The 12,699-nt window shown below is 39.3% G+C and overlaps 3 protein-coding genes across 4 annotated transcripts in view; 2 read left to right on the top strand and 1 right to left on the bottom strand.

Annotated features, from left to right (window-relative positions):
* LOC116851874 overlaps positions 1–3,870 on the top strand; it is a 7,717-nt gene extending 3,847 nt beyond the window's left edge. Inside the window, exon 3 of the mRNA XM_032831736.1 lies at positions 1,322–3,870. Coding sequence (XP_032687627.1) covers positions 1,322–2,512 — 1,191 coding nt within the window. The 3' untranslated portion in view covers positions 2,513–3,870. The remainder of the gene's footprint in view (positions 1–1,321) is intronic.
* The window catches only part of LOC116851875 (thiamin pyrophosphokinase 1), an 18,952-nt gene extending 7,645 nt beyond the window's left edge, over positions 1–11,307 (bottom strand). Inside the window, exon 1 of the mRNA XM_032831744.1 lies at positions 11,051–11,307. The gene's annotated coding sequence lies outside the window, so the exon portion shown is untranslated. The remainder of the gene's footprint in view (positions 1–11,050) is intronic.
* Positions 4,219–11,052, top strand: LOC116851873 (centrosomal protein of 162 kDa). Of its 2 annotated transcripts, none has more exons than XM_032831735.1 (6): positions 4,219–4,525; positions 4,678–4,959; positions 5,092–5,191; positions 5,280–8,878; positions 10,459–10,604; positions 10,685–10,907. In XM_032831735.1, the coding sequence occupies exons 1-6, from the start codon at positions 4,487–4,489 to the stop codon at positions 10,755–10,757; spliced, it is 4,239 nt and encodes a 1,412-aa protein (XP_032687626.1). In that variant the 5' UTR covers positions 4,219–4,486; the 3' UTR covers positions 10,758–10,907. The 2 variants fall into 2 exon arrangements, with proteins under 2 accessions (XP_032687626.1, XP_032687625.1); XM_032831734.1 differs by having other exon boundaries at positions 4,221–4,525; positions 10,459–10,620; positions 10,685–11,052.
* Positions 11,308–12,699: the final 1,392 nt, after the last annotated feature.

A 12,699-nucleotide genomic window follows, 5' to 3' on the forward strand; every position in this document is an offset into this window, starting at 1 on the left:
ATATATAAATAATACAATTTTCTTTATAATGCCATTTGCATAATTTTACGTACTCTAGTACAATTAAACATTTCGAAATGAGGCGGAATGTACATTTATTACTGAATCAATCATAAATTACAAATTAGCAATCAAATCAACGACATATGTCGTATTCGTTTCACTTTGAAGCTATTAGCGAGAACAACCGGTTGTGAAAGCAACGCGATAATGTTAATGAACGGAAGTTTCCAAGCTTGCAGCGTACCCTGCACACGTGTCCAACATGCACACACATACACACACGCGTGCGCGCGTATGTCCAAAAGGCGCGCGTCCACCTGAAGTAATGATGCACTTAACTATTTCCCGTTCCCTTGCTGCGACTTGATAATTTAGTTCTTAGTAAATACTGTAAAATTTGTGCGCGAAAAACTCCACCGACAATTGAACGTGGAACCGTCAAAGAGTTTGGAATAACAACGACGCAATAACTCTCTTCTTCGCGGGGAACTTGGGAAGATTAATCGTGAGCTCGAGAAAGTTACGTTTAATTGATCTAATTAAACCTATAAATTTCTAATCTAAGTAAATCAAGATCTTTCTTTCTACCTTAATCTATTTGGATTGGTGTAATTAATTTTCTCCAGTTTGGAATTTGACGTTCTTCTCCAGGACCTCTTGACAAAGTCGGCTCAACCACACTTAAAACTTTCCGAGTTTGTTTTCATTTTCCGATTTTTACTTTAATTTTATAGAGTATTTGAAGACGATCTATACTGAGAAAAATACTTGAAAATTTACTTGTGGGATATAAAGTTAATTTCTGTGAATAAATCAAACAAATTTATGTTCCAGAAATAAATGTTCATGTATTTTTTCTCAGTATAAAAGCAATCAAATTGTCCCGCAGGTGCATGAGATGGACCTGCTGCCGAAGCATATGTGTCATCGGTGCAGCTACAAACTGGAGGAGTTCCACAAATTCTACATAGATATCCTGAAGACGGACGCGACGCTAAAAGGCCAGCTTTCGTGGATGCAGAAAGGTCGCGGTAGAGAGAAGATCGGTGTACCAATGGTGCATATCGAGAACGTGAACATCAAAACGGAGCCGTTGGACTATGACGTGTACGAGCTGGAGCCAATAGTCGAAAACATCGACTACATCAACTCGATGGCAAACTCTGTGGCATTCCCAGCCAGCTGCATTCGCGAGGGTTTGACGTACGCGGCGTTCTCACGTTGCCGATGTTGCTGTGATAAGGACCAAAGCAGGCGAAGGACTACGGCGGAACGGCTGTGTCGGAATTACAAGGGCTCGGTGTCGAGGTGCGCCGAGATCGCGGATGATCCACGGCGAAGAACTGCTCTCGATGGTGCTTGCGTCAGATTGAGGTCAACCAGGAGGAAAGTATTCGCACGTGCTACGCTTCAGGACCGGCCACGAGACCATCTGTCGCACCTCGAAAGCGCCGTAGAAGAGGCGCGAGTTTGCGTCACCAACACGAAAACCAAAGACATGCCCGCTCTGAACACGCGGGATCATTTTCACGACAGTAGATACGCAACAAATGCTGGAACGGCCCTCCAGGTAGCTGATTTTTCCAGGAGTACCTTGGTGAGGAATCTGAGACCTAGGAAAAACTTGGTGAATTACGCGATGAGCAAGAAGCAAGCGTCGAGCAATGCTCCGGGACCATCTACGGGGAACAAGACAAATCTCGTTACCTCGAATGTAACTCCCGCCTTGGACTTCGAGCTGACGCGGCAGATCAAAGTGGAGCAATTGGAGTTAGAGGGACGCACCTTGAGACCGAGGAAATACGTTGTAGATTATTACGGACCTAAGAGAAAGAGCGTAACGTCAGAATTGGTGCATCGCGAGCAGGAAAAGGAATCGCAGCTACCACATCGCACGAAGAGACGCAAACTGGAGGACGTAAGTCGGAATTCAAAGCTACAATCGAAAGACAAGAATACTCCGAACGATCTGGAGATGATGATAAAGAAGGAGATTTCGGACGATCTTGATAATACGATTCTCGGCGAAACGACCAGTACGATGTCTACATTGCCGAAAATCGCCGATTTGCCAGCGAAGATGAAAGCGTTGGCTACCGATACCGGTGTCAATCTGCGAGACAATGTGAACTATCTTAGAACAAACCGATCGCAATCCAGTGGTAAATTCCAGCTGGTTAAACGAAAGCCAGTCGTTGCCAATGGCACCGAGAATAGGCTCAAAAAATCGAATAAAATCGGTCGTTTATCCGCGGCGAATTATTCGCCCAAATATCTGAGAAGTCAGGACACCTACCTAAGAAATGGTAAAACGCGGAAGTACGATTACGTGGAATGGTCGATGAAGAGGCTGCGTACGAAGAAACTGATGCATGCGGTCGCGAAGAACGCAAAGAAGGTGCCGGCGATGCTGAAATTGGCCGAGAGCATCAAGCATTATTGCGAAACGTGTAATGTTAGCTTTATGAACATGGAACTATTTAGGTTGCATGCGTGCTATTACGATTGATTTTCTCTTTTATCATGTGATTTTCGAGCTACCGGAATACGAAAGGCGTCGAAAAATTTAAGACGATTATGGCTTTCTAAAATGAAAAGAGACATTCGATAGAATGACAAAAAGTTTTGTCATTCTATCGAATGACGTCAAGACAGATAATTAACATTTATCATTATCGAAGATTTTTCGCGATTGAGAGTGCACACATATATATTCATATATATACAGGCGATGTTAATTTCCATTACCCGGGTATCTCGTTCTTGCAGTGGGAAGAATTCCACTTATATTCAAGTATCTGGAAGATAACGGGATGATTATCCCTAAAAAATGTGCCTCTCTGCCTCTAAAAATTTTAACGAATTTCTATTAATTCAAGATATTTTCACAATATTAGTGTCGACTATTTGATATGTAATTTTTTTTCCTTTCACAAAATTAGATCTCGATTAAGAACATTATGAACGAAGATGTGTGCATATTTATTTACGAATTTATGGTGCATTAAACTATGACAATTGTCACGACATACGCTTAAGATTTTATGTAGTAATACACGAGTCGCCTTCAGAGAATAAGAGTATATACATATACACACATATATATACATACATATATATATACACAATATATATGTAATATATATATATATATATATATATATATATATATATATATATATATATATAGAGATATATTTTATGAAATATGAAAAAAAAAAAAAATATATATATATACCGAAATCGATGAGACCATGTGATATGTTGTAGAAAAATAAGAACTGATTTTTTGGAGGACCTTCGCGATATATAAATCAGCGTACGTACTAATTGAGTATCTTTTTGCGTTGTTCGGAAATTTTATACATCAACCTCGACGTGAAATAAAAAATTGTGTAAAAATATATATTAATAATGTATGAATATTTATATTTTCTTCACAATAGTTTAACGCATACTATGTATTTTCTTTTAGATCAGCATCATGATAGAGAATATTATCGATGTACCATTAAAATTAAATTATAAAAAAAAGTGATTCTATGTGTTTTATACTAAATGTGGTTTATACTAAATTATGAAGAGCTAATAGTAAAAAAATGTGCATACAAAAAAAAATTTCCATTTTTTAAAAAGACTTTATAGAGATAAGTCCTCTAATTGCGCAATGAACTTATCAAATAACTAAGTACGCTATTATTTTAGTATTATTCACGAAACATTATGAAATAATATTTTTATATCACAATCAATTCACAGTGACTTGTTGCGGCACTAACTGCATTGTGCAATCTCTAATTGTTGCAAAGTGTTTCTCCGAATTATCCGTCTGTTAATATGCAAATAAAGAGATTGTTATTTAGTAAATATATCTTTCTCATATCATTACATCAATAAATGTTATATAATTGCATACATAACGGAGTTATAATTTGTAAGGACTCTAATTTAGCTTTTTTTTCCTACCTATTTCTTAAGAAGCTCTATATGATATAAAAAATGTATTAAAAAGTGATATATGTAGAAGATATTTTTTTGAAATACTCGCGTGGCGCGCAAACGGATAAGTCTTTTTGGGTCTGTTTTCTATTGCTGAACTGACTGTACTAAAGTTGTGTTCGGGGATACGCTATTTGGCGCTAAAAGCATGTTTTGTCCTTGTTCAAAAGTAACAGTAAGTAATAAGGACAAGCTTTTAACACCAAATAGTATCCCCCGAACGCAGTTTAATTCTCTTTTATCTTTCTTTCACATCAGATTTTATCTGTACATCTCTTTTTAAATTCCGAAAGTGTACGTTAGTTCAGCAATAGAAAACAGACTTTTTGTTGTCGCTACGATCGTGGCTGTCGCGTCCAAGCGGCAATTGAACGAATTACAGGTAACAAACAAACAAAAAGTATGGCAGGTGTTAGAGAGCTCGGTGAAGATGACCGTTTGTACGCGGTGTTTTGACTTAATTTGACTCTGACTGAGAAGTGAAATGTCTTCGAATGCTAGAAAATCACCGCGAGTAGAAGACGTAAGTTTCACTTGCTATTTTACCTGCGAGCGCTACGCTCTTAACCTAAATCTATCACTACCGTCAGTTTTGTTATAATATCGATGTATTAAAGTTTCCTTCGCTAAAAGGAGTAAATAAAAATTTCTATTGTTGACTTTTTTTCACTTTAGTTGATTTCTACGGAAGATGACACCTTGGGATCCTCTATAAGTCTCAGTGTTGGGGAGAACTCAATACGTATCAAGGAAAAACTCAAACCTACCAAGGAAATTGAGCAATTCCCAGCTGATAAAAAGGACGTGCAAGAGAAATGGTGGCTGAAGAGACCTGAAACACGGTTAGAAGTCTTAAGTGCCAAGAATACAGAAACTAAGATGAAGCAGTCACCTACTCCTTCGTCGGATGTCAGTTCTTCCATGAAAGAATTTCTTGAGAAGGAAAGAATGTGCAAAGTAATTGACTAAATTATACAACATTGATATTGTGATGATGTGCAAAAGTATTCAATGAACAATGAGTTTAAAAACATAGTTTTTCAGTGTTCTTATTTTATGATTATTAACACTGCTTCAATTATTATTTAGGCCATGCCCAGGAGTGAAGGAAAAGTCAAAGACAAAGATGACACCCTGTGTGATATACTTGCATCTGCAGCTTTTGATAAATATCCATCAGACTTTGAGAGTAAGTATACAAATTTTCATATAACATGTATAACAACAATTTATAAAATAATAGTTGTGCATGTTTTATGTGCTTGTGTTCTATGCAGATGCTACTGACGAGGACATCGGTAGCATATTGGAAGAAATGAGCAAGATTGCAGGTGCACTAAGTCCTAATTCAGGCCCTGAACGTACCAAATCAGGAGGCTCGAGCAAAATTCACACTGAGAAAGAAAAGTCTGTAGAGGAATTATTAGAAGAAGCTGAGAAGTTAGTAAGGAAAAATAGTAGTACTCTATCAAAAAGCGCATCTAAATCTGACACTCTAGTACTAGAAAATGGTCAGGATGAGAGCTTGAGTCGAGTGAGGCAGTTAGAAGCTGACATTTTTCAACTAATAGAAGAGGAAGTGCACAGAGAATCGGAAAAGATAAGGAAAAGTCCGAAGAACGAGAAGAAGCGGGAGAATAGTCCAGGTTTCGAGATCGTTTATGAGGATTTAAGCAGCTTGAGACCGCCGAAAACGTTGGAACTTCAGAGGAGAAAATTCGAAGAGCAGAAAGTCGAGATATCTAGCAGTTCTGACTTGGATGATCCAATCGAGAGGCATTCCAAATCCGAAGAACTGAAAAGTACAAAGAAGATGGAGCTGGAAAAAGAGAATCTGCAAAAGGAGATCACGGACGTAGACAAGGATTTTTTCGAAGATTTGCTGAAGAGATCCAAGGAAAAGGCAGAAGGTGGAATGTCGGGAAGTTCCAGTTTCGGACAAGAGGACTTCTCGCATTTTTTGAAACTGCTGCATGGGCAAACGGACAAGAAAGAGCCAGAATCAAAAGAGCCTAATATGATGTATAATTTGTTGTTAAAAACTACTAATGGTGAAATGGTAACGACTGCCGAAGGCCAACTAGCAAATGGAAAAACCCCCGAGTTTCCGGAAAAGGAATTCTCCGAGATATTAGAGAAGGAATTGCCTGCGACTAATGACGCATATATGGAACATGAAATCAACGAAAGTGATTCCAGCGTGAGCGGGGAACTACCTAAACGAGCACCGAATTCTCCATCGGTCGGAGTAACATTCTCCAAAAATTCTAGCAACGAATCTTCGAAAAAATCTGCAACAAAAAGCGTAGAGAACAATAAAAACGCATCAGAAAGTAATAAGATAAATTTCGAGGTTGAGTTGTACACAGTGGGCTTAACACCAAGATTAGAACTGTTTGCCGACGCGATACCTAAACTCATGGCGGAGAAATTAAACGAGAATGTTATGAAGGAGAAAGAAGGAGAAAACACGGATAAAGCTGATTCCACGCACAAGGAATCTTCATCCCCAGAAAAGAAGATCGAAGATAAAGTAGAAAATACAATCAAAGCGTCGAAAACTTCCAAGACGAGTTACCAGGAAACGTCGAGCTACGGCGCCTCAAGAGGAACAGTGGACGTACCTAAAACTGAACGCATTATTAGTGCACCAAATAATAAGCAAACGAAAAAGGAGATTAGATTCTGCAAGTCTAAGAGTTACGATCAGATATGTCAACCTCCTCTCAGAACTTCTCTGGAAAATATCAGGACTAATAAGACATCGGATGTGTCTAGAAAGCCTGCAAACTCGGTTCTTAGAAAATCACCGATGATCAAGCCAAAAATATCAAGTCGGCCAATTCCAAAAGCAAATACTGATCAAATCCAGAAAGTGAAATCGAAACCTAACACGCTCCTGAAACCGAAAATGGATTCTGCTAAGCTCGGTTCCACGTCCAGCCTACCGGCTACGTGCAAAACGTCTCAGGTGAAATCGCCCGACAGTTACAGGAGGAATTTAATGGCCGCTGGTGATACGAATTTAGTGACGTTCGACTGGAAAATGTTGTGTCGTGAGGAGAAGCACAAGAACACTCTCTTGAAACAACAGTTAGAAGCTGAGGCGAAGCTCTATAAGAATCAAATCATGGAAATGCGCACATCCTTTGAGGGAGAACTCTTTGCCCTAAAGAAACAGAATATAATCTTAAAAGCGAGAGTCGACGAGCTGTCTTTGAACGAGAGGCGTTCGGAGGTTCACACGAAAAATGACATGAAGGTGACACTGCTGGAACAGGAACTCGAGAAGCAAGAGAGCTTGATCCGCGCTTATGAGACTGAAAACAAGAAATTGATGCAAGACACGAAACGTCTGCAGGAGGAGCTGAAGAGTTTACAATCTAAGCAAAAGAGTACGGTATCGCAGGCAAACGACATGCAGGAGTTGACTGATCGAGTGAAGGATCTTCAGGAAGAGGCGTTGAAACTAAATCTTGAAGTATCCGATTTAAAGCAAAAGAACGCCGACATCTTGCTAAAAAATGACGACTTGATTCAACAGAACAGCCTACTCACGGATGAATTGGAGATGTTCAAGGAGCAGCTGCGAGCAAAGAATAACTTCATCACGGATCGACTGCAAGCGATGACTTCTGCTGAATTGGACTTGAAGAGACAAATAGAAGACCTGAGTATCAAACTAAGCTCGAAGTCTGAGCAGTTGCGCGTGACGAAGCAAGAGTTGGACAAAATGCAACAGAACGTGTTGCCGTTGGAAAAGGAACTGTTAGAGCTTAGGGTAAAAGAAGGCAATCTCTTGGAGAAACTACAAATAAGTAAGAGTCATATCGAGCGTGAGAAGTTGCTCAGCCAGAAACTCAAGGATCAGGTTATCTTAGATAATAAGAAAGTGATGGATCTAAATAGGCAAGTGCGCGAGATGGAACGTATACTCAAGAGAAAGAATCCCGACTCAGTGTCGGCACTCATACTGACCGCAAACTCGGGCCAAGAGAAAATCGGCACAGAGAAGGTGAAACTGTTGGAAGAGAGAATAGTGACTCTAGAGAACGAAATCAAGACCAAAGAGAACCTTGCGCAGCAGAACCTGATTGATCTGCAAAGAAAGTTCTCCGATATGAGGGATAAGTATGCGGCGCAGGTGACAGAGCTGGAAGCGAAATTGTCTGAAGTCACGGCGAAGGAGCACAAGTTGCACAACGACATGTTCACACAAACGGTGAGGTACGTCGAGAACAAGAGTGTGGAGACCAACAGGAGAGATGACAGAGCCTCGATTATGGACAAAGAGGATAAGAAAGATCAGAAAGCCGGATCAAAGGTTGGACCAAAGTCTCAGAATCCGAAAGAAGACGCACATCTCATCGCTACGATCAGAGGTCTGCAGTTAGAGATCACGAACAAGGACAGAGCCGTACTGAAGTTAACTAAAGAGAGTCAAGAGCTCCAGAAGACGAACAGGAGATTGCAGAAGGAGCGAGAGAAATTGCTAAACGATCGTAGAAGCTTCAGGAGCATGGACTTTGACAGAATGTTTCAGAAAACGAAGAACGGTGATGGAAACGATCAGAACTCAAATGTCTATCAGAACGGACACGTCACCGACTCGCAGAGGCTGTCTTCATCAACTACTAAGCTATACGATCCGATACAGTACACGGAGACTAGCAAGAACGGCGTTATCAAGAAATTGACTAATGAGAATGACATCCTAAAGGAGGAACTGAACAAGATCAATAAGGACTTCATGGCACTCAAGAGCAAAAGACTCCATGACTTGAATCTTCTACAAGAAGAACACGAGCGAGAGATGGCCACTCTCGTGAAAGAATACAGCGTCAAGTTCGGGGATTCTAAGGTGGTAAAGTTACAGGTTTGTGTAGCGCTGAGCACTTGGCTTGTATCCTTTGTTTCATTTACTTTTTAGAAACCTGAGAGCGGCCACGCCATACGTTTTGGCCGACACCGATTTTCACGCTGGTTCGATGCGTCATCTGTACCCATTTTTTAGATGGAACTTGAAAACATGGACTGTCCATGGTCTTCCATGTTCTCAACCACGCAATTATACGTTTAGCACGGACCCACATTGCCAGAAAATGGGCGTAGAATAGACACGCACCAAATCGACACTTTACCGGCAGCGTCTGAAAATGGGCGTAGGGAACATAGTTCCACCTAAAAAATAGACAGATAGTATAGATGGAGCATCGAACAAACGTGAAATAGAGACCCTGTGCATAATGTTTGGCCACTCAGACAGATTTTGTAGTAAAATGGCATCGGTCGCATCGTGAAATAATTCTATGCGTTAATATACGTTTTCTTGACTGTTTTACACTATTGTAAATGAAGAATTGATTCATCTTTGAAGTAAGTAAAACTATTATACCGTTACTTGCATATTAAATGAATGCATAGTATACATTACATATATTACATTTATTACAAAAATTGAATGCAACCAATAAGAGCATGAACGATCAGTGGCCAGACCCCATGAACGTAAGGGCTAAGGCGGAGAACGAGACGTAAGTGTCGTAGTTGTAGACGTAAAGTAAGATAAGAAAACGTAAACGTAAGGCTAATAGCCTTTCATGGCATACGTTTACATTTTTCTCTGCCTTACTTTACGTCTACAACTACGACGCTTAGGTCTCATTCTCTGTCTTAGTCTTAAGATTACATGGACGGAGCGAAAAGTGCGATTATAGACGAGGGGCTGTGAAGCCCAAGGGGCAAGAGGAGTATATCGCGGCCATGTTGGCATCAGAGTTTGTATCTATTTTCTATGTATAAAATCAGCATAGACATAATATATTTAGAGCGTTTGCTTTTATTTAAGGAGTGGGAGTAAGAGCACGTAGAAAAGGATACATTGCGTTTTGAGATCCTGCGTTCTTTCTCATTCGCGCATGTGTATGAGCGTATGTGTAAGAGAGATTGTGTTACAGAGATGCGCGAATGAGAGAGAACGCAGGGTCTAAAAACGCAATGTATCCTTTTCTACGTGCCTCTTACCCCCACTCCTCAACACTCGGTCTAGATATATTATAGTTGCGTTCGAGGAGACGCTATTTAACGCTATGAGTGTGCTCTGTCCTTGTTTGTTTCTGAAAGTTGAACAAGGACAAAGGACGCTCATAGCGCTAGATAGTGTCTCCCCGAACGCAGCCTATGTCTATGAAAAATAGCGACCGTCGTCATCTTGATATATCAACTCCACTACAATACTCTTCATCCTTTGGGCGTCATCCCCGCCATAGTTCGCTCCGTCCATGTATTCTTACGTCCATGACCAAAATGTATGACGTAGCTACTCTCAGGCTTCTTTCTGATTTGTAGATAAGGTTCGATCTCTGTTCGAGTATTGTTTCGCTCGGCTTCATCACAATGCATTAAATTATCGTGATTGACGATTTCTAAAATATTACAATTTTTAATTATTAACAGGGTCAGATTAACTCTCAGGGAGCAATTATATCGCATTTAAAGGAGCAGGTGGAGAAGTTCAGAGACTATAAAGAACAAGTAGTCGTGCTGCAGGCCGAGAGAGAGCACTTGGAGAACAAAGTGAAGACACTGACCGAGAAAGTCAAGTACTTATCGACGCCGGTACGTGAGAGACAGCCACGACTTTTATTAAAATGGCACTCGGCACGGTGCGTTTCTGTTCCAGGGGACTGAACAGTTGCAGTTGCTGCAGGACAAAATCACGATCCTTCAGCAACGGCACGAGAGCAGAGAGATAACTCTGCAGACGCTAGTGCGCGATCTATTGAGAAATCGCACGCAGTGCAAGGACTGCAAGAACGAAAAGGGTAAGAACCGACAGCTCTGTTACTTCCGACAAGAACTGGACCACATTCTAGGAATGCTTCAGGAGATCGCTAACGTCCACTGATATCGTTGAATCGAGAATTGCTCGTTCTAAACAGCAGCGACTGAATTTCGGTAGTATTCCGGATATTGCAGATACACGATAACACAGTCTTCACGTTTAATTTCCGAATAAATAAGATAATGACACACGTGGGTGACTCACCTAAAGTTGTGCCGATTTCAGTCGTTGCTCTGAAGCGTTGTCGTTTCAAATAAAGCGATCACGCAGCGTGATCGATGTAGTTCTCGTTTCGTCATCGAATATTGTGATAACTTTTACAGCAGTATGTAAGATTCGCGACTTAGCATTAGGTTTCAAATTCAAAAGGAAGGAAGAGAGAAAAGGGGAGAGAAAGAGGCATTAGGTACTTTAGGTATCAAGGTGTAGTTTCGGAAACGCGTTCGTTCGAATAAAATGGTCGATACTCTTATCGGCTGAAAGCAAGAATTGTTATTATTACAACGCGCAATCTTCTCGTAGTCTTTCTTGCGTCCGTGACACCGCGTCGTGCTGCGAGTTCGTGTCTATCAGCATTAAGTTCGCGAACGACTTATCGGTAGACTCGGATCACTGCCAAAGAGAAGGACGTTACCGGTAACGAGCTAACGGTAGCGTGCATATATACACATAAAGAACGCAGATGATTGAATTATAAATTTTTCCAATCTCTCTTCGTCGCCAATTTTCTTGCCACGCGTGCAATGTCTTGGAACACTGCCCGCTAATTAGCATAATCTGTCACATTCCACCATCAGAGAGAGATGAAAGAAATTAATTTTTAATACAAAGAAGAATATTATATTTTAATAGTTCTTAATGGTAAATAAAAACTTGGGAATAAGGGCCTATAGAACCACTAACACGGATGACGTAGTGTTATAAAACTAGCTATAAAGCTATTATCTATTCTCACTTATGAGAAAACTCTACGTTTCACTAATGAGACGTAGAGGTAAAAAAAACCTTATTTATTTAAATAACAAAGATGTCACAATTAAGCTACCCAGTCAATTTTTGAAAGCTTTCTAATATTACCTACTAATGCAATACGCCTGTACCATCAGATTTACGAAGGCAGATCCGATTAGACAAATATACTGCATACTTATTGTCTGATACTTGAGATCATATGTTGCTGAAAGTATTTTAACTCTATATATATTAACATTTATATAATAAGCGTTATGTACAGCATAGTAATGTGTATAATAATTAAGTATAGATGCCTCATGACATGCAAAGAAACCCTGTTAAATTTCTAATACTTCACAGGGTTTTTTACATGTCATTCATAAGGCTTTTGTACTTAATTATAATATATTTTACTTTGCTGTACATAGCGCTTCTTATATAAATGTTAATATATATAGAGTTAAAATAAGATATTTCTCTCAGCAAGAATGATCTTAATAATAAGTAATAAGTATGTTATATATTTAGACGAACATATTGCATATTTATTGCTTATTATTAAGATCACTCAAGCTGAGAGCAATATTTTATTTTAACTCTATATATATTAACATTTATATAATAAGCGCTATGTACAGCAAAGTTATATAAATTTTAATTAATTACTATGCTGTATGAATGACATGCAGAGAAAGCTCTCTAATATTAATTATTATTGCAATATGTCTTTACCATCAGACCTACCAAGGTAAATCCGATTAGACAAACATACTGCATATTTATTGCTTATTATTGAGATCATTCATGCTGATAGAAGTATTTTATTTTAATTTTATATATTTATATATATATATATATATATATATATATATATATATATATATATATATATATATATA

The sequence above is a fragment of the Odontomachus brunneus genome, unplaced genomic scaffold (genome assembly GCF_010583005.1).
Source record: "Odontomachus brunneus isolate Ranch 3 - 2012 unplaced genomic scaffold, Obru_v1 Obru_scaffold_195, whole genome shotgun sequence".
In the NCBI taxonomy this organism is placed as follows: Eukaryota; Metazoa; Arthropoda; class Insecta; order Hymenoptera; family Formicidae; genus Odontomachus; species Odontomachus brunneus.